General features: G+C 36.9%; 1 protein-coding gene across 1 annotated transcript in view; it reads left to right on the forward strand.

Moving 5' to 3' along the window:
- Positions 1 to 3612: 3612 nt before the first annotated feature.
- The window catches only part of dennd6aa (DENN/MADD domain containing 6Aa), a 55664-nt gene continuing 37997 nt past the window's right edge, over positions 3613 to 21279 (forward strand). Inside the window, 5 exon segments of the mRNA XM_028824707.2 lie at positions 3613 to 3926; positions 13323 to 13361; positions 13688 to 13730; positions 18311 to 18423; positions 20433 to 20513. Coding sequence (XP_028680540.1) covers positions 3735 to 3926; positions 13323 to 13361; positions 13688 to 13730; positions 18311 to 18423; positions 20433 to 20513 — 468 coding nt within the window. The 5' untranslated portion in view covers positions 3613 to 3734.

The following is a 21279-nucleotide window of genomic DNA, read 5'->3' on the forward strand; positions in this document are numbered from 1 at the left end:
ACTCAGGACCCAAGATTACATCTTGCCTGAAGAAGGGACCTGAGTTGCCTCGAAAGCTTGCACCCTAGTACTTAATGGCTTCTGAACACTGTCTAGTAGTTGATAGTGATGAGTTTACTATGACTACTAAATCCTTCTCATAAGGTGTACCTTCGATTTTCAGACCTCCTTTTGTGTATTCAAACCTAACATTTTTACTTCCTACATAGACTAGTATACATTTACTGACATTAAATTTCATCTGCTACAAATCTGCCCAAGCCTGTATGATCTCCAGGCCCCTTTGAATTGATTCAGTGGATTCTAGAGTATCTGCTTATTCACTGATCTTGGTATCATCTGCAAACTTAACCAGCTTGTCATTTATATTCCTATCCAAATCACCCAAATTATTATAGCAGAAAAACAGAGGAAGACTGCCTCCCTGGGTTATGCGTTCCCTCACTACACATGGTGGCAGCATCCCCCTGAGACGATACAAGTAAAGAATATCCTTCTTTGTGTCTTCTGATATCTCTGTTAGAAAATATTAGCTCCAGAACAGTATGAATGCAGATCACAATATTGTTCAAGTTTTCTGTAAAGCAAGTCACCCTTTAACCCCTTGGACTCTAACCAAGGAATTTGCTATTTCCGGCGCTCCTGTGGAGTGAAAAAATGAATCACTTTTCCTAGGTGTTTTCATGAGACACACTCTGTGTTTACATTCACATTCAGCCAGAAGACCCACCTGTTCTTTCTCAAACTTATTTATTACCCTTCTTTCATTTACAAGTTTCAACAAGCCCAGTTATTCACTGAAACATCACTGCTATTGCCACAATATACAGTATATCATAATATACGAATACAGCAAAAAGCAAACTCCTGGGGTTGGATTTGAATCAGGGCCATGTTGTGCTCTAATATACAGCTAGCTAGTAGTTTAGCCATGCATGCCAAAAGAGCACTGCATTTTGACAAAGTGACTGTGCTAATAGCACACTCTGAGCAGGATTTGTTCTCTGAGCCTAAAACGTGCTTCCCCTATTTCATACATATATTCCTTTTTAACACACAGAAATGATTTAAAATCACCAATTAATCAAACATGCATGTGTTTGGGATATCAGAGGAAAAAGAAAGGTTTCTACAAAATGCTCTCGTTGAAACAGGAAGAATATGCTGCACATAAGTGACCTGGAGTCTGGGATGTGGTAACAATACTAATCATTTCAGCCCAGGGCTACAAACCAATGCAAAATATTTCAGTTGGTAAAAAGACTTTTAGTATAGAGTGTTTGATACTATTGGGCAGGAAAAATTAGATTCAAGTAAGATGATACATTAGATCATCTATCAGTCAGGTTACAGCTGCATTTGTCATATTCAAATCCATTCTTGCCGTTTTATGGTGTCAGACCAGTTTGGCCTCCTAACACCTTACATGGTTTAAAATAAGCATGCATTTTTATTAAAGTCTGAAAATTATTGCAAGGACTTCCATTAAAATACCTTGATGCAAGTCAATGAATGTATTTACATGTTTGTGATACGCCATCTGTTAGAATGCCAAATGCAAAGCCTTTTATAACTAAAAATGTTTGTGATGCACCATCTTTTTTAATGATTTTGTGAGTTTATATAGATAGATAGATAGATAGATAGATAGATAGATAGATACTTTATTAATCTCCAAGGGGAAATTCACATACTCCAGCAGCAGCATACTGTTAAAAAAAAACCAATATTAATTAAAGAGTGATAAAAACACAGTGCAAGTTAAAAAGTGCAAGGTAGAGACTGCGAGGCAGGTATAACAGTCAATAACATTGTATAATATTAACGTTTACCCCCCACCCCCGGGTGAAATTGAAGAGTCGCATAGTGTGACGGAGGAACGATCTCCTCAGTCTGTCAGTGGAGCAGGACGGTGACAGCAGTCTGTCACTGAAGCTGCTCCTCTGTCTGGAGATGAAGATGGTGCATCACAAACATTTTTAGTTATAAAAGGCTTTGCATTTGGCATTCTAACAAATGGCGTATCACAAACATGTAAATACATTCATTGACTTGCATCAAGGTATTTTAATGGAAGTCCTTGCAATAATTTTCAGACTTTAATAAAAATGCATGCTTATTTTAAACCATGTAAGGTGTTAGGAGGCCAAACTGGTCTGACACCATAAAGCGGCAAGAATGGAATTGAATATGACAAATGCAGCTGTAACCTGACTGATAGATGATCTAATGTATCATCTTACTTGAATCTAATTTTTCAGGACTGCTGCTGTCACCGTCCTGCTCCACTGACAGACTGAGGAGATCGTTCCTCCCCCACACTATGCGACTCTTCAATTCCACTCGGGGGGGGGGGGGGGGAGGAGGGGCATAAACGTTAACATTATACAAAAGTTATTGTCTGTTATACCTACATTGTTATCACTCTTTACTTTAATATTGTTTTTATCAATATACTGCTGCTGGAGTATGTGAATTTCCCCTTGGGATTAATAAAGTGTCTATCTATCTATCTATCTATCTATCTATCTATCTATCTATCTATCTATCTATCTATCTATCTATCTATCTATCTATCTATCTATCTATCTGGAGGAAACCAGGCACTGCTCATCACTTGTGTAGTACCACTCCAACAATAAAGCATGGTGGTGGATGTGGGGTTGTTTTTTTAGCATTTGGGACGGGGAGGCTAGTCAGGGTTGTGGGAAAGCTGTACTGAGCAAAGTATAGAGACATTCATATTGAAACCCTGCTCTAGAGCACACTGGACCTCATACTGGGACAAAGGTTTATATTCCAACAGGACAATGACCTTAAGCACAAAGCTAAAAGACAACACAGAGAGTGGCATAGGAACAACTCTGAGAATGTTCTTGAGCACCCAGCCATAGCCCAAACTTGAACACAATTGAACATCTCTGGAGATTCCAGAAAAGAGCTGTCCACCAACACTCTCCATCCAACCTGCCAACCTGTCAAAACTTGAGAGGCTTTACTGAGATGAATGGCAGAAAAACACCAAATACAGGTGTGTGAACCTTGTTGTGTCAGACCCAAAGAGATTCCCGACTGGAACTTTGGACAAAGAGGCTTCAAAGAAGTTTTGAGGAAAGTATCTAAATATTTGTGCCAATGTGATATTTCATGTTTTTAATTTTAATCTAGTCATTCTTGGGTATTGAGTGTTGCTTGATGAGGGAAAAAGTAAATTTAGATGATTTTAGCATAGGGCTGCTGCATAAAATGTGTAAAACCTGAAGGGGGATGAATACCTTTTGAAGGCATTGTATGCAACAGCTTGCTTCATTAAAGTAGCACTTTAATTAAAAGAAGAAATTGTTTGGGGTAAAAATCCTCAGCCACATCGTGGATAAGGGCAGAACTTAGAAGCCACCACTTTGTTGTACTAATGAAATACATGCAGAATTCTTTTACTTTTAAAAGGTATGGCCCTGGAAACTTATTAGTTTACTTACTTCAGTACTACAGTATACTGTATACTGAATGAAGGTTACTTTTGTGGTAACGTTTTCTACCGCCTGGGGCGCTGTTGTGATAAACACAGTGACGTGCTACACAGCTCTATGTGACGTAGCCGAGCGCGTTCTCCACTCGTTCGCTGTTCTCAGCTGAAGGCTCCGGTACTTCTGTAGGCGGATGTGCGGCACCTGCTTTCCCGTCGAGTGGCCGACACCGGAGGTTTGTCGGTACTGGCCCATTTCGTATTAGTTATGGCCTTGCCTAGCCCGGAGAAGCCGGCCGACTTATTATTAAACGAGTCTGACAGCAGCGTCTCGCCAGTCGACGCACAGAATGGCCCGGGCCACTCGGAGCAGCCACTGCTGCCATGGGACCGCTTCTCCTGCTGGCTGCACTGTGTATGCGTCGTGGGCTTCGATCTGGAGCTGGGACAGGCTGTGGAGGTAAGGCGGCCCTGGTCTGACTTCGTAGGGTTTGGCTCAGCTAGCCCGTATACTTCTAAAGCTGCGGACTCGGTTACAGAAGTGGCTGGAATATGTTTTGTCTTCCCGGACAGCTGGTCCCGGTGTAGCTGGTAGATGTCATGGCCCGCGAGTCTGATAAAGTTAGGAAAACCGCGTGTGGAAGCAGCCAGATGTTCAACACTGCTAGGCTTTGCGGTTATTTCTGTGAAATTGTGTGCAGACAAAGACGTCAGAAAAGCCAACGAGAATTGTTTTATTTTGTCTTTTGATTTACTGATCAAGGATCAACAAGTTACAAGGAGTCGCTGTTTTATTCGCACTGCTACTTAAAAAATGCAGAGAATTCGCGGACTGAGCGTTTGCTCATTTACTGACAATGGGCATAGGGTGGAACTTTAGAAACACTTTGTGAACATTCTATCGACACTATTTATATAATTAGGAAGTTGTTAGTATTCATTTATATTTATGGCTGAGTCAAACTGTCTTGCAGAACTCCAGCTCAAGATGCTGAACAAAATAGACCAGTATCGATCTAAATGAAGGAAAACCCACAGATGTTAATAGATTAATTATTTAATACTTGCAAATAACAAAAAATTGCTTTACCTGGATTTTTTTCCCCCAGGTTTGTTGTATGCCCTCCTCACTGATGCTTTACCTGCTGTGAGAGTTTGCTTCTCTTTGAGTATTACCAGTTCTTCATATTACATTTCCTAATTCTTATATCAGTATATTGTGTGTATTAGTAATCCACCTGCCCATAATAGTGACTTGGTTAACCCAACCATTTTTTTTTGCCTTTCTACCTAACATTTCTCGACCCCCAGGGCTGTGGATTTGTTACAATTTATGGTACCACCGACTGTGACTCCTCAATTTATTGTTCCACCAACTCTTACTCCCTCTTTGTAATTAGACTAATTTATTTACGATGTTGTTTGAAAGCGCACAATGCAACAAGACATATCATTACAGCCATTGTAAATCATCAGGCTACTTCTTAGCACCCTAACTCGTTAATAGTTGGGACTAAAGGCTGCAGCGATGCCACTGGTGCTTTTGCATATCCATCCATCCATTTGCATATCCATCCATCCATCCATTTGCCAACCCACTGAATCCAAACAAAGGGTCACGGGGGGTCTGCCGGAGCCAATCCCAGCCAACACAGGGCGCAAGGCAGGGAACAAATCCCGGGCAGGACCCTTAATCCAGCGCCTTAGACCGCTCAGCCACACTACCGCTTTTGCATATTATTTATGAAATAATATTTACGCAACTAAAAACAAGGCTATATTTTTACCAAAAGGCTAGCAGGAAAAGTAGTTTAATTGAATTTGTATAAGTGAAATTGGAAATTTTAAACACATTATTTTACAATCGAGATTTAGTTGCAGTTGGATTCAGTACATTTTTACTGACTCCAACTCCAGTAACCCAATAACTGCTTCCAATTCCACGGCTCTGCAGCCCTGCTGACCCCAACAGTATGTATCCTTTACAGGAACAATTTATCATCTCCAGTTCAGCCTCTGAACCCTGCACTCATTTGCCCTCTTCATTAGGGAAATGTCACCCATTCACTCAATCATCCTCACTCATTTAACTTTCTTGTTCTTCTTTCATTAATCATATTTCAATCCCATACACACGTTATGCTGTATATAAATTGTTATCCTTTTCCTGCTATTTTTATCTACTCAACATATATGTAAACATATCTAATTTTTGCTGCCACTGTTCTGCTCAAACTCCCATCTTTGTTTAGAATGTCAAACTAGCAGAACTTTCCAACCTTTGCTGAAAACTTGTAAACTCCAGCATTAACTACAAGTCTTCTTCTATAATACGCTACCGTGGCTGTTCGTTTGTCTGTCCAGGATTTTAAATCACCTGTGGCTCACAAACCGTTTCACCTATTGACCTGAAATTTGATACACATATACTACGTGACGTCTACTATCCGCTTTCGGGGTGATGATTTTTATTACTCTTCTTATTTTATTGTAGAATCAACTCTGGGCAGCGTGCGGCGCATGCGTACGTGCACCGTTCTCATTCACTACCTCCTTCGACGTCACGTCCCCTACCCCTTCATATCTTAAATCATTCTTTAGGCAGATTGAAGACTTAAGTGCCAGCTTAAGTGAACCAGTTTTAACGCGAAAAGATGCCGATGGAAGAAGAGAAGAAGTGGGCCGCTAGAGTGGAGAAAAGAAGAGCTGCTCACGAAGCAGCAAGGGCATCAACCTCTGAGCAAACGAATGGTAAACGTACAGAGAAAGAGGATGAAAACTATAAGTCAAGTGTATTCACTGCCCGTTATCGTGTAGTATGCCGTTACTGGTATTTAATAATTTAGTGCAGAAGTATTAATATTAATGCATGTGATCCTATTGTGCAAATAATTCAAAAGTATTCTTGTTTAAGAATAATAACATTTTTGTAATCTGTTACAAAAATAGACAATAAAATTGCATACACCATGGACTATAAAGTGACTTTAAGAACCGGTAAAAAGCTATATAAATAAATGGAATATTAAGATATCATTTATTCATTAAATTATATTGAAATTAAAAATGACTTTAAAAGAATACTCCATCCAAAAATTATATTTTTTTGCATGTTACTAAACCCACGTAATGGTGGCAGAAGGAAGAAAAATAATCTCATGTTTTCAATGACATATTGAAGATTCAAACTCAACAGAACCCTGTGGTGACCAGTTTTGGCCAATGACAAACAATGTGGAAAATGTCCCTTATTCGAGTACGATATGTTTAAAAACATTTGCATTCAAATAACATTCTCCAGAATAAATCCTTGTAGTTTTTCTATTTTAGCCGTAAAATATAGCTCCTCATTTATGTTCTTTATTTTATATGGAAAAAAGTTCAATGTTATTTCCACTTCAAAAGAAAAAAAAAAAAACAACAGACCCTATGTTTTGGGTAGGTGGTCCTCATCAGGTGTCTTTCCTTCAGCCTAATTGGGGAAATGTAACAAGAGGGCATTGTATTCTCATCTTCTCTTAGCCTAGGAAGGTCTAGGGTGGCTACTAGGCACTTTTCATTCATTCTTGGACTTTGGAGTTCTCGTCCCTTATTTTTAGTTGTTCTTCAATGTTCCCAGCATGTTATGGGCAAGGAGGACATAGTGAACCGTGAAAATATGCTCCTGAAATATGTTGGTAATCTGCACCTTTGTGGATCTTTCCACATTACTGAGCTCTACACTTGTGTCATTCTAGTGGAGGGAGTGTTCACTTTTAATACTATACATTTGACAAACAGCACTGCCTCAATGTGGAATGTTAGCTGCTGTTGCACTGTATTTGAAAATGGCAGGTGAGGTCAAAAAAGCAAAGCCTACTGCTAGTTCTAGTAGATTAATACAATTATAAATATCCAGGTACAACACAAAAAGTTGTTTCTCAGAATAACACAAATTACAATAGAAAGATGCGTGTTTTTTCTGTGCTATGTATTTTCTGCAGTTTTTGTGTGACGTTTCCTTGGCATGTGAAACATTCAGCACTGTAATTGGTTTGAACGCAAAGGTGCATATTAAGATGTTCTTTAAATGATGGGTAGTACAGAAGCTAATATTACTCTAGCTTAATTTGCAGCAACACAGACTCAATACAAAACATGTTTGTCTGGAATGTACCTTCGGCATGTATAAGGCTTTTTTTTCTTGGGGGCATTACTTCTTCTCACTTCTATTTTTTTTAAATATATTTTATTAATCCCCCGAGGGTCAATTGTCTTTTCGCACGACCTTTTGAAGGTCAGAGCGCAGGGCCTTTGTGTGTTTAATTTATTATGACATTTTCTAAAAAATTCTGTCAAGGTGTGGATTCATTTTGAATATGTTCAGATACAACATTAGAGATCCAAACGAAGAAACCCCAATGTCGTTGAAGCGGACTGGTGAACCCAGAAATAAAAACATTTATTGTCGTTAGAATTTTCATAGAATATGGGAAACACAAAAAAAACTTATCTCATCACTCCCGAAAATTTAAACGTGGATGTTAGCAGCATTTAATTTCAACAATTTTATATCTGAAAGATGCAACAATATAAATGAAATATTGAAAAATATCCACTTTGTATCAGTATATTTTTGTATAATAGCAGTAGTAGTAGTATGGAGGAAAGTGACATGTAACACATTACCAGTCTGTGACACCGTGATAAATATGAATGTATTAAAATACGAAATTTCATTTTAATTAATAGGAAACTCAAATCAGCATACCTTATGTACCCATTTTCCATTTATTCAGTACAAATTTAGGGTGTCCCAAAAAATGTATACACACTTAGAATAATTAAAAATACAATGTTTGTTAAGACAACGCTGTAACTGGTGCCGTTTATTTGAACTTGCTGCAGGAATCGGTCATGCCACGTATTCGACAGGAGGACCAGTTTTATTTTCAGCAGGATGGAGCACCTCACCACTACAATCATAATGTGAGGGCCTATTTTGATGATAACCTGCCAAATAAATGGATTGTGTGAATGGGTAGCCCCTGTGTTCACCAGAGCTCATGGCAATGGACAGGGTCATGTCAAAGATAAGGTTTATATCACAAAACCGCAAAAATCGATAAACTGTCAATAAAAGAGAAAGTGGCCAAATACCAAAAGAAAAGATTTATGATGTTCGCATATCCATTGGTCTGCGTTATCAGAAGTCCCTGGACCAGAGCAGCCTGTAGTTCAAACACTTGTGTTAACTGATTCTACATTTGTCTTCTTTAAATCGAATTACAGAACTCAAATGTATCTTAACAAACCATTTATTTATAATCATTCAAAGTGTGTATACATTTTTTGGGACACCAAATCCATTATTGAGGCACTGCAGAATTGGTACAATACCTAACAAAATTTGAAGTGAATGTTATTAGGAAATGTACTGATTATTCATGAGCGTATTCAGTTGTAAATAGGCATGCATTTTTTTAACTTTTGAAATCTGTCTCAAGAAATTTACAGCTGTTAGTCTTGCTGCTTTTTAAAGGTAGTGAAAAGTCAAGCGAAATGACCCCTTTTATTGGCTAACTAAAAAGATTACAATATGCAAGCTTTTGAGGCAACTCGGGCCTCTTCTTCAGGCGAGATGTAATACAGAAACTGGAGTTCCCTGTGTTTATATACACACTAGGACAAGTAACAACATTAGTAAATCTTTAAGTGAGAAATCTTAAAATGTAAAAAATTAATAGACCTCTTCAGAAATCTAACATGTAGTTGAATTAAATATCAACATGGAATTCTAAACAAATACGATTCATCAGTAACTGAAATATTAACCAAACTAGTGCTCTACATATTAAGAAATATGGCATATTTTAAGTAAAACACAAAACATACAGTAGGCAAACAATCCCACAATACTGTGTATACATGCAAATACCGTATATACTCGAGTATAAGCCGACCCGAATATAAGCCGAGGTACTTAATTTTACCTACAAAACTGGAAAAACTTATGACTCGAGTATAAGCCTAGGGTGGGAAATGCAGCAGCTACTGGTAGGTTTCAATGATCAAAATAAATACCAATAAAATTACCGTACATTAATTGAGGCATCAGTAGGCATTAAATTAAGGCATTAAATGTCTTTGAGTATTTATTTCAAAGAAAAACAGTAAACTAGCTCTGTAAGTGGAGAAGAGGGTCAACAAAAACAATATGGTATCTCTGTCTCTCACTCACTCTCTCTTGCGTGTGTGTGTGTGTCTCTCTCTCTCTCGTGTGTGTCTTTCTCTTGCCTGACTCGAATATAAGCCGAGGGTGACGTTTTTTTAGCACATTTTGGGTGCTGAAAAACTCAAACTCGGCGTATATTCAAGTAATATATATAATATGCTTTTTAAATGAACTTTTAAAGCAGATAATTAGGTAATGATTAAAAGGATAAGTGTCTGAGTGTCTGTCCAGTTGCTATGTCACTGTTATTCCAATACATGGCACATAACAAACATTAACATTGATTTTCCGAATTCCATACCTATTGGCATACAACACTATAGAGACCTACAATATGTATTGCATGGCACACTGCAAGCGATAACACTGAGGGCTACTTTGATTATTTATACTTCAACCCTTCTTAGACGGGTAGCACTGCTAGTATGCATATATTTAGCTAAAAGTAGCTGGCGACAGAAGAATAACAACTCTGGTCTACACTGATTCCAGAAAAAATAGACCTTTTAGGCCAGTGCTCATTTATTGGGTCAAAATTGGCCTGTTCCCAGTCATTTGGTCTCCCAGCCTGCTACAAAATATTAAGGTGGATCTTGGTGCCTTTTTTGGGAAGTAGGAGCTTGTGATTTAGCATCAGTTTTGATTCTGTTACAGTGTCTCTAGGGAATAAGTTAATAAAAATTGCAGCAGCAGCAGCAGCAAGAGAAGAGAATGAATGGAACAGAGTTGGTATAATCTTCTCATTATTTATGAAATTATTGTTATGGTTTAATGTACACAGGGATCAGCAGTGATGAGATGCTGTACAATGGAAAACATGAAATGTGTCCTCCTTTTCAAGTGTCCTCTTAATTCATTGAATCTTATCAGTCAGTTGCTACAGATTTTTGTTCTACCCATCCTCACTTGTAACTGAACTTTTTTATTTCCCAGTTTCCATTTTTAGTGTCAATCCAAATATGAGCAAACTGGGTTTGGTAGAATTTTATTATTGGCAAATAATAATGTGTTCTTCATAGGGAAATTTTAATGTGTGTTTTTTTATTTTTTTTATTTAAATCTTGGACTTTTCATCATCATAATTTGAACTCACTCTTGGCAGGTGTTCTTGTAATTAAAGCTGTTATATACCATTTAGGAGAGATAGCAGTGGAGTTTTTAACCAGATTGTTTAATGGAATCTTAGAAAGTGAAAAGATACCTGAGGAGTGGAGAAGAAGTGTACTGGTGCCGATATTTAAGAATAAGGGGGATGTGCAGGACTGTAGTAACTACAGGGGGATCAAATTGATGAGCCACAGCATGAAGTTATGGGAGAGAGTAGTGGAAGCTCAGTTAAGAAGTGAGGTGATGATTAGTGAGCAGCATTATGGTTTCATTCCAAGAAAGAGCACCACACAATGTTTGCTCTGAGGATGTTGATGTAGAATTTTAGAGAAGGCCAGAAGGAGTTGTATTGCGTCTTTGTGGATCTGGAGAAAGCATATAACAGGGTGACTGAGAGGAGCTGTGGTATTGTATGAGGAAGTCGGGAGTGGCAGAGAAGTACGTAAGAGTTGTACAGGATATGTACGAGGGAAATGTGACAGTGGTGAGGTCTCTGATAGGAGTGACGGAGATGGGATTACATCAGGGATCGGCTCTGAGCCCTTTCTTATTTGCAATGGTGATGGACAGGCTGACAGACGAGATTAGACAGGAGTCCCCGTGGACTATGATGTTTGCTGATGACATTGTGATCTGTAGCGATAGTAGGGAGCAGGTTGAGGAGACCCTGGAGAGGTGAGCGAAGCGAGTAGGGGGCAAACCCCCCTAGTGACTTTAAATGTTTACTTACGATGTATTGTGAGGTGTCTTTTTTTGGGTATTAAACAAGGAAGTGTTGAGGATGTGTGCAAGCGTATGTATATATGTGCTTATTAGGGCTGTGAAACTAGCTAAAATTTATCAAATATTCATATTAAAAAGAAGTCAGTCAGTCAATATCCAACCCGCTACATCCTAACACATGGTCACAGGAGTCTGCTGGAGCCAATCCCAGCCAACACGGCGCTAGGCAGGAACAAATCCCCGGGCAGGGCACCAGCCCACCGCAGTTAAAAATAAGTATTTATTTGAATTTTGGATATTTAGGGAGGGAGAAGGTGGTCAAGGAGTTAGTATTCTGTCTAAATGAAACTTTTTGTCTTTATTGTCTTATTTATTTTCTCTTTACTGTTTAAGAAAAATTGTAATACTGGTGTCCTACATTATTGTTCTCCATTATGCTTCACAATTTTAATAATAATAATAGGTTACATTTATTGAGCGCCTTTCACAATCCCAAGGTTGCTTTACATACAGAGTAAAAAAAAAAAAAAACAAATTACACAGATGACAAAAGTCTATAGAAGAGGAAAATTTTCAGTTGTGATTTAAAAGTGCAGAAACCGGAGCAATCTCAGAAAGACTGAGGAAGAGAGTTCCAGAGTTGAGGTGATATAGCACTGAAGGACCTGCCTCCCAAGGTGGAGAGTCTGGTGCGTGGGACAGTAAGGAGATTACTGCTGGAGGACCTGAGAGAGCGACAAGGAGTGTAAGGAGCTAGTAGCTGAGTGAGGTAGAGGGGGCAATGTAATGTAGGGCTTTGAAGATGAGAATCAGAATCTTGAATTTAATCCTTGATGGAACTGGTAACCAGTGAAGCTGGGAGAGAACAGGGGAGATGTGAGTAAAACGCTTTGTGTGGGTGAGGACTCTAGCTGCAGAGTTCTGAATATACTGTAGCTTCTGTATAGATTTTGCAGGGAGGCCAATGAAGAGAGAATTACAGTAATCAATACGAGACATTATGAAACAATGAACCTGAGTTTGAGCATCAGACAAGGACAGAAATGGATGGAGGCGGGCAATGTTACGGAGATGATAGAATGAAATTTTGGAAAGAGACCTAATGTGTAACTCAAAGTTAATTGATGAATCAAACAAAACACCAAGATTTCTGACAACAGGAGCAGGTTTGACAAGTGGACCATCAACAGAACTAGAGAAATTGAATGCCTTAGAAAGTTGGGATTTTGGACCTACCAGTGACACTTCAGTTTTATTGGCATTAAGTTTGAGAAAGTTATTTTCCATCCATAGCTTAAGATCAGTGATGCATTCCGTGAGTGTGCTGGGAGGTGAATCTGTAGGGGAGTCTGTACTAAGATATAACTGTATATCGTCTGCATTACAGTGAAAGTTAAGGCCATTTTAGACAAAGCATGTGAAGTCAGCAGCAAACTAACACACAAACTATGGGTTGTCTGAGATAACTAAAAATGCCATTGCCAGCACTGAATAGGCTATCTTTACAAAATTATTTGTCAGTCTCCAAAAACACTGTCACTGTGTTTGCTTGTATATAGCATATACTGTATATTATTTGATTCCTTTTTTCAGTACTACATCTAGATAATAGATAGAGGAAACAACTGGGAGTTGACTTAGCATGATCTAACACTGCCTTTAAGTGGCTTTCCAAAGTGGGCTAATTACTACTGCATCAGATAAATCTGGATTCATTCTACCTCAATGCTTTGAACCAGATGGTCTAACATACTTTTTTTCAGAGAAAATATCTGTCAGCAACACCTTAAGAAAAATACTTTTTCTTTTTAGGTAATTTATCCTCATTCTTCAAAGCTCTCTGATAAAGAGGTCAGTATCCATTTTAAATTTGAATTTAGTATGCCTCTTTGACCAATTCTGTTGTCTAGACAAGCTGTTGATATAATACATTTACACAGTTAACAGAATTCTTTATAGTACATTCTAACTTTAGGGTGTGTTTTCTTATGTAAGATGTGTTGGTGCTTTCCTGTTTGTTTCAGAGATAATGAGCACGGTTATCTCCTCTTAAAATATGTATGTACTCTTGATATATTTTAGTTTGTGAGTAGTAGCCTCAGGATGATCAGTGCTAACATAATGCTAACATAATCAAAGTGATTGAATCAATGATTTTGTTTGATATTTTCTTTTAGAAAATCAGCATTTGTTATCTGTCTTTTCCAGACTCCAATTCAGGTAACTGCTCTTTCTTTTGACAACTTTGTTTTGAATTTAATGACATTTCATTATCTTCCAATCATGTGAATATTACGTTAATTTTTTCAGTTAAATTACTGTGTGAATTCTAGAAGTAACTCTATGAGCTGAGTTGCTTTAAAATGTGGTGCTTACTTTTACAAGTGCTTTTCTATTTTTGACTGTATATCATTGTTCTGTATTAAATTTTTTCTTTGTAATGCATCTCTCTGTTGCAAATATATATTATGTATGTATGTGTGTATTTTTATATATATGTGTATATGTGTATGTGTATATGTACAGTGGGTACGGAAAGTATTCAGACCCCCTTCAGTTTTTCACTCTTTGTTATATTGCAGCCATTTGCTAAAATCATTTAAATTAATTTTTTTCCTCATTAATGTACACACAGCACCCCATATTGACAGACAAAAAAAAAGAATTTTTGAAATTGTTGCAGATTTATTAAAAAAGAAAAACTGAAATATCACATGGTCCTAAGTATTCAGACCCTCAGTATTTAGTAGAAGCACCCTTTTGAGCTAATACAGCCAGGAGTCTTCTTGGGAAAGATGCAACAAGTTTTTCACACCTGGATTTGGGGATCCTCTGCCATTCCTCCTTGCAGATCCTCTCCAGTTCAGTCAGGTTGGATGGTAAACGTTGGTGGACAGCCATTTTTAGGTCTCTCCAGAGATGCTCAATTGGGTTTAAGTCAGGGCTCTGGCTGGGCCATTCAAGAACAGTCACAGAGTTGTTGTGAAGCCACTCCTTCGTTATTTTAGCTGTGTGCTTAGGGTCATTGTCTTGTTGGAAGGTAAACCTTCGGCCCAGTCTGAGGTCCTTAGCACTCTGGAGAAGGTTTTTGTCCAGGATATCCCTGTACTTGGCCGCATTCATCTTTCCCTCGATTGCAACCAGTCGTCCTGTCCCTGCAGCTGAAAAACACCCCCACAGCATGATGCTGCCACCTCCATGCTTCACTGTGGGGACTGTATTGGACAAGTGATGAGCAGTGCCTGGTTGTCTCCACACATACCGCTTAGAATTAAGGCCATAAAGTTCTATCTTGATCTCATCAGACCAGAGAATCTTATTTCTCACCATCTCAGAGTCCTTCAGGTGTCTTTTAGTAAACTCCATGCGGGCTGTCATGTGTCTTGCACTGAGGAGAGGCTTCCGACAGGCCACTCTGCCATAAAGCCCTGACTGGTGGAGGGCTGCAGTGATGGTTGACTTTCTACAACTTTCTCCCATCTCCTGACTGCATCTCTCGAGCTCAGCCAAAGTGATCTTTGGGTTCTTCTTTACCTCTCTCACCAAGGCTCTTTTCCCCCGGTAGCTCAGCTTGGCCAGATGGCCAGCTTTAGGAAGGGTTCTGGTCGTCCCAAACGTCTTCCATTTAAGGATTATGGAGGCCACTGTGCTCTTGGGAACCTTAAGTGCAGCAGAAATTTTTTTGTAACCTTGGCCAGATCTGTGCCTTGCCACAATTCTGTCTCTGAGCTCTTCAGGCAGTTCCTTTGACCTCATGATTCTCATTTGCTCAATCAGTATAATCAAACACAGCTGGACTCAAATGAAGGTGATCTCAAGGATGGTCAGAAGAAATGGAAAGCACTTGAGTTAAATATATGAGTGTCACAGCAAAGGGTCTGAATACTTAGGACCATGTGATATTTCAGTTTTTCTTTTTTAATAAATCAGCAACAATTTCAAAAATTCTTTTTTTTTGTCTGTCAATATGGGGTGCTGTGTGTACATTAATGAGGGAAAAAATTAATTTAAATGATTTTAGCAAATGGCTGCAATATAACAAAGAGTGAAAAATTGAAGGGGGTCTGAATACTTTCCGTACCCACTGTATATATGTATATGAATGTATATATGTATATGTATATATGTATATGTATGTATGTGTATGTATATATGTATGTATATGTATATATGTATATGTATGTGTATATACAGTGTGTGTGTATATATATATATATATATATATATATATATATATATATATATAATATAGACTAAATAATTAAATAAACTACACATTTTTTTACATTGGTTAGATAAAAGGAAATGATTAAGGAAATGAAAAGAGATCTGAGCATATTGCCTATTTATTCATATATAAAATATATTTCTACCCCTCCTCTTGATCTTATATTTCCTAAAATAATTTTTAATCCAACTGATGTTTTCTATTCCAATATATCAAATTATGACAAAAGAAAACCGTGATTAGTAAATATGAAATACATGCATCCATGCTGCGCTATCAAAGTTAATTTTAATTTATGTGAAGTTTAGTTTACAAGTTACTTGTAACATTGATGTAACACACCTATCTGGATGTTTGCTACTTTGTAAAATTCTTGTGTTTCTAGTTTGAAAAGAGGTTTGACACTGCCTTATACTCCTTTAACAAATACTGCTTTGTGTTGTCACTGAAACAGGATTAAAGAACCATTTTATTTCAGCTATTCATCAACAATTCCATCTCCCTATGTGTTTGTGTAATGCAGGTATAATCCTTGAAATCTTTAAATTGACATTGGTTTAATACTATTATCAATCTTTAATTTAATATTGTTTTTTGTATCAGTAAGGTGCTGCTGGAGTATGTGAATTTCCCCTTGGGATTAATAAAGTATCGATCTATCGATCTTTCTATCTATTGAACTTAAGGCATTCACGTATTGACATAGTTAAACACATTTCTCAAATGAGACTTCTTCCCATTGCAGACAAGTCCCAAAAGCTTACAAATACCTGTTTTTAGTGATAAATTATGTGTTCCAGGTTATGTTAGTGTAACATAGAAAATACTAATCTAAAAATGCTAAAGTCAGTCAAATCATGCAAAGCACAACACACAATGAACTGAGCAAGCTGTCTTTGTTAGAGGTTAACATAGCTCTGATACTTGGCATAAATAATGCTTGAGAAGGCATAGTTCAATATTCTCTCTTTATCCCTACTTTGGATAATATTGACAAGCATTTTGGTTACAGTGAGCTTCAAAACTAAACAAAAAAAAAAGAAACTGCGTGCCCCTAACTAGCATCCCTGCTACATTAAGAAAACAACTTGATCTGCTTAACGGAGGTAGTGGGGTTTTACCAATCATGGTAATCAATTCTAAACAGCTTCTATGGCTTGGATAAGCTCTCATACAGGTGCTCCCACTTTTCTTACAAAGAACCAGTTGTAATTAATCTTTTCGCTGTGAGATTTAACCATGTGATAATTTTTGATAAGATCTTAAGGAATAAATGTTTCCATTTATTTTCAGTATATGGATAACTGGCCCGTTGCCATTTTTTGGGTGTACAAAAGGTCCTAATCTCATTTTGTCTGGCCTTTCAGCAGATAAGGAAAGCATTTTTTATTAAGTTTATTTTTAATTTTTCTGAGGACTTGATCCCTGTGCCATTTAGTCTTGTACTGTTTCCCAGAATGCATAGGGTGATGCAGCTTTCCACAGTGTTCTATGGAGTACCGTACATTTGGCATTTAAAACAAAAATTGTTTTTATCTAGCGTGTACCATTAGTAAATATAAGGAAGAAAATGTCAGATTTGTTTTTATCCATTATTTGTGTTTCCAGAGTATTGCTGTGAAACAGTGCGAGTGCTTGTCCAGTGATTAATTTATGAATGAATACTCTACAGTTTTGTGATAAGAAGCACAGATAAGAACTGGGGGAAAAACTTTTAATCTCAATAAAATGTAGTCAGCATGGCTGCAGCAAACAAGCTATTTTTTTTGGTATTGTTTTTGTGCATCTCCTAATTTTACATAAACCTTCAACATCCAGCATTTCAGTTGGTTGGAGTGTATTAAACAAAATGACAGGCTGCCTAAAACTAACATCATTATTAACTCTGTAGTGTTTAAAATATTGTAGATTTCACATCAGTGTTACTTTTATAGTTAATGTAACATTAAAGAAAAAAAGTCAAGTGATGTGCCGTTTAAGTTGTGAACAAGACCAGAGTGGTGTTAAATGTTATTTTTGACCTCCGCTAGTACGCTTACCATATACTTAGGAATTGTCTCTTTCATTTTAATCTGCTAGTTTGCAATGCATAAGGACTCGATGTGTAAGAATGTTTTTTGTTTAAAGTGTTTTCTGTGCTGTTAAACTTTTAATTGATAATTTCTTGTGTTTTACCCAGCGAGTGAATTCTCATGGGCACGGTCTGAGTGGGTTGGATGTTGTACCTTTCAGAGGATGACCATCAGGCTTTATGATTTGTGAAAGTTGGGAATAGTATAAAAACAGGTTCTTAGTCTTGAGATCCCTTTTTCTAGTTCCTAAATTATTCTCCAAACTGCTTTATTGATTTTATACTTTACAATTGCTAAGGCAAGTGGAGAGAACATCTAAAATGTGCTTGGACACATTAAACTGCAGAATTTGCTCTAGTGCAGCAAGATGTACTTCTGAAGCCACCTGTATGTTTCAAATAGAAAACTCTAATAACTTGATGCCAATGTTTGATTTTTGTATGTTTTAATAATCTGAAACACATACAGTAATTTGTATTTTTTTTTTCTTTTTATTAAAGGTTGTCTTGGAGACACACAGTTTTGTTTTCGATTTCGCCAGGCTGCTGGCAAGAAAATTCCAATTTGTTATGCCCTGGACCATTTAGAAAGAGACGCACCTATTTTTTTAAAGGTTTGTGCCAAGTGAATCAAGAGGAGTTGAACAGACGTCTCTTTTAACTAATTCTCAACTAAATAAGTACTTATAGAAGATGCCCTATGAAGTGGCAATTGCTGTTACCACTCATAATGTGAAATCAGGAGACGTATTACTGAGAAACTTTTTAATTTTCAAAGTCTAGATTACTTTGAATCAGAGTTAGCCATTACTACTTTGGCTTATATTTAGTTTCAAGAACTGTATGGATTCAGTCTCTCTAAGTTTATTTATATTTTTTTTTAGCTTATGTAATTGTAATATTTATCAGATATGCCGACAGGTATTTCTGTTTTACATGTATATTTTATAACAGAGAGATAGAGAACAGGTCTTTAAGTCATTCCTATAGAGTCAACAAAATAATTTTATTTTCTGCTGAAAATACAAATGAGTCATAAATGTGAAATTGTCAGAATTGAAAATGTGCCATATTGTTGTTACAGTTTTTATTTATAAAGTAAAAACCAAGACTTAAACAAATTTTAGACCTGTACTTTAAGTTTGTTAATATAGCACCTTTTATAGCAAGCACCATTACAATTAAGGCCAAAAGTCCTTGTAAAAATAGTAGAATTTCCTAAAAAAAAAAAAAAAAATCATAAATCCTGTTGTGGATCTTTCAAAGTGATAGCAATGCATTAGGGAAATCTTAGAAATGCACAAATATACATAGTGGGAAAAAAAAAAAACACTCCACGCAAACCAAGATTTGACTACTTCATATGCTTGCACAAAAAAGTTGAACATATATATTGGTTGTGCTTGCTTCTTCACTGTTAGTTGAACTAAATAACAGTTTTGATGTAACAACATTTTTTTTTTTTTTGTGAAAAAGTGGTACTTTTTGTGTAAATATTTGTCCAGGCGCTGTAATGTAACTGCTTACTCCATACTGCTACTCTTCCTTGAATCCAATTTTCAGTCTACTTCTTTCTTACAGTGAATTCACATTATAAACACTGATCTTAGCTTAGGCTAGGGAGGCCTGTAGTTCTTTGGATGTTGTTCTTGGGTACTCTGTGACTTCTTAAATTAATCTTCCCTATGCTCTTCTGGTACTTTTGGCAGACGACCTTTCCAGGTTAGGCTTCACACTGTTCTTAATGTTCTCCATTTGGAGATAAAGGTTCTCAAAGTTGTGTTGGATTTCCAGCGCCTTAGAATTGGCTTTGTAACTCTTTACAAATTAGGAAGTTTCAACAACTTTTTTCCCCCCCATCCTCTCTAGAATTTCTTTTGACCAAGGCATATAGATATAGCTTTTCTGGAAAAGTGAGGTTTAGGATCAATAGGGCTGAGTGCAATCTGGTCAGAGTCTAATCATCAATTATCATTGGTCGGCTGTTTGAGTGTGCAACAAAGAAGGCGATTATCTTGTCACATGGGCAATACAAGTGTTGGATAACTGCTAATTAACACCATTTATAAACTGCTATTTATATGTTTACTTGGGCTGCATTTAAGATCAGAGGCCATTTATTGTGACAGATGCACAAAAATAGACAATATCAGGAAGGTGGCAAATAATGTTTCTCAGCACTGTAATTTCAGCAAATAGTCAGGGCACCAAGTACATATTATTCAGTGTGAGTACAATGATTGAATTCAACCACACCAATTAGGCAAACAGTTTCAAATTAATCCTATAAAGCACAAAATGAAATATAATAAAATCTTAAGTTTTTACTCTGCGACCAAAGTAAAAGTTTGATAGTATGCATAACCTTTTAACTTTGATCACATAATTATTCTATCATGTTTCACAAAATTTTAATGTTGGCTAAAATCATAGCTTTAAAGGGTGTATTAAATGATTTTGGCTCGTAATGTCTTTACAATATTAGCAGTTCAAATCTACAGAATTTAAAATGGCTGCCATGCAGTAGTATTTTGTATTTGTGACGTTTATTGTACAGTACTGTATACATTGCACATTATATTCATATCCAGCTTATCTTCATCTTTTTACTCTTAATTTACAGAGTGATCCAGGTCATTTCTATGGCTATGTTTATTTTAGACAAGTTCGCGACAAAACATTAAAACGAGGATATTTTCAGAAGGTAAGTTAGAAATAATTTGTGTTAATAGTAGCCAATATGTATTGTATTATGTGTTGTCAGATCTGAAATTTCAGGATTTATGTGGGATGAGGATGTTTTTTAGCATAAAATACCATTTTAATTTTCTTTTAAAAGCTTTACCAGTTATACCTGTAATCGTTATATACATTACTAGGAGGCTCCGCCCACTGCTTGCTTTGCTCGCCAAACCCGGGGGCAGGCGCTGTGCTCCCATCTATCCTGTAGCTGTTCCGCTCCATTAGAGAAAGTGATTGTATTTAAAGATAATGGTACAAGCCCCCCTGGCACCTTCGGTGCCCAACCCCCAGTTGCGGCATAGTAGGCTGCCGCATGACTTTCTTGATATTTCAGTTTATAATTTAAAAATGGAATAAGAATCTGAAAATCTAACAACATCACATTAAAGTTTAATTAAATTCTGAAAAGAATGATACCAATCATATATATATATATGTATGTAGGTTTTAAAATAAGCTCGATTTAAAGCGTGACAAAAAATGTGACATAAAATCTTTCCACTTTTAGGGTTAGGATTTTATGTATATATAAAGTAGATTTTCTGTGTAGTTCACTGTCTGTTGAAGACTGGAAATATTGTGGTCTGTTTAAAAGGTTAATACAGTATTTTCATTTAGTAAAATTTTTTAGGCAGCCATGCATATTTTCTATGCTGCCCCTACCCCATTTTCATAACCACTTTGACCATTTTTATAGGAGGATAATTTTTATTTAATTTTATACTTCA

The sequence above is a fragment of the Erpetoichthys calabaricus genome, chromosome 18 (assembly GCF_900747795.2).
Source record: "Erpetoichthys calabaricus chromosome 18, fErpCal1.3, whole genome shotgun sequence".
Classification (NCBI taxonomy): Eukaryota; Metazoa; Chordata; class Cladistia; order Polypteriformes; family Polypteridae; genus Erpetoichthys; species Erpetoichthys calabaricus.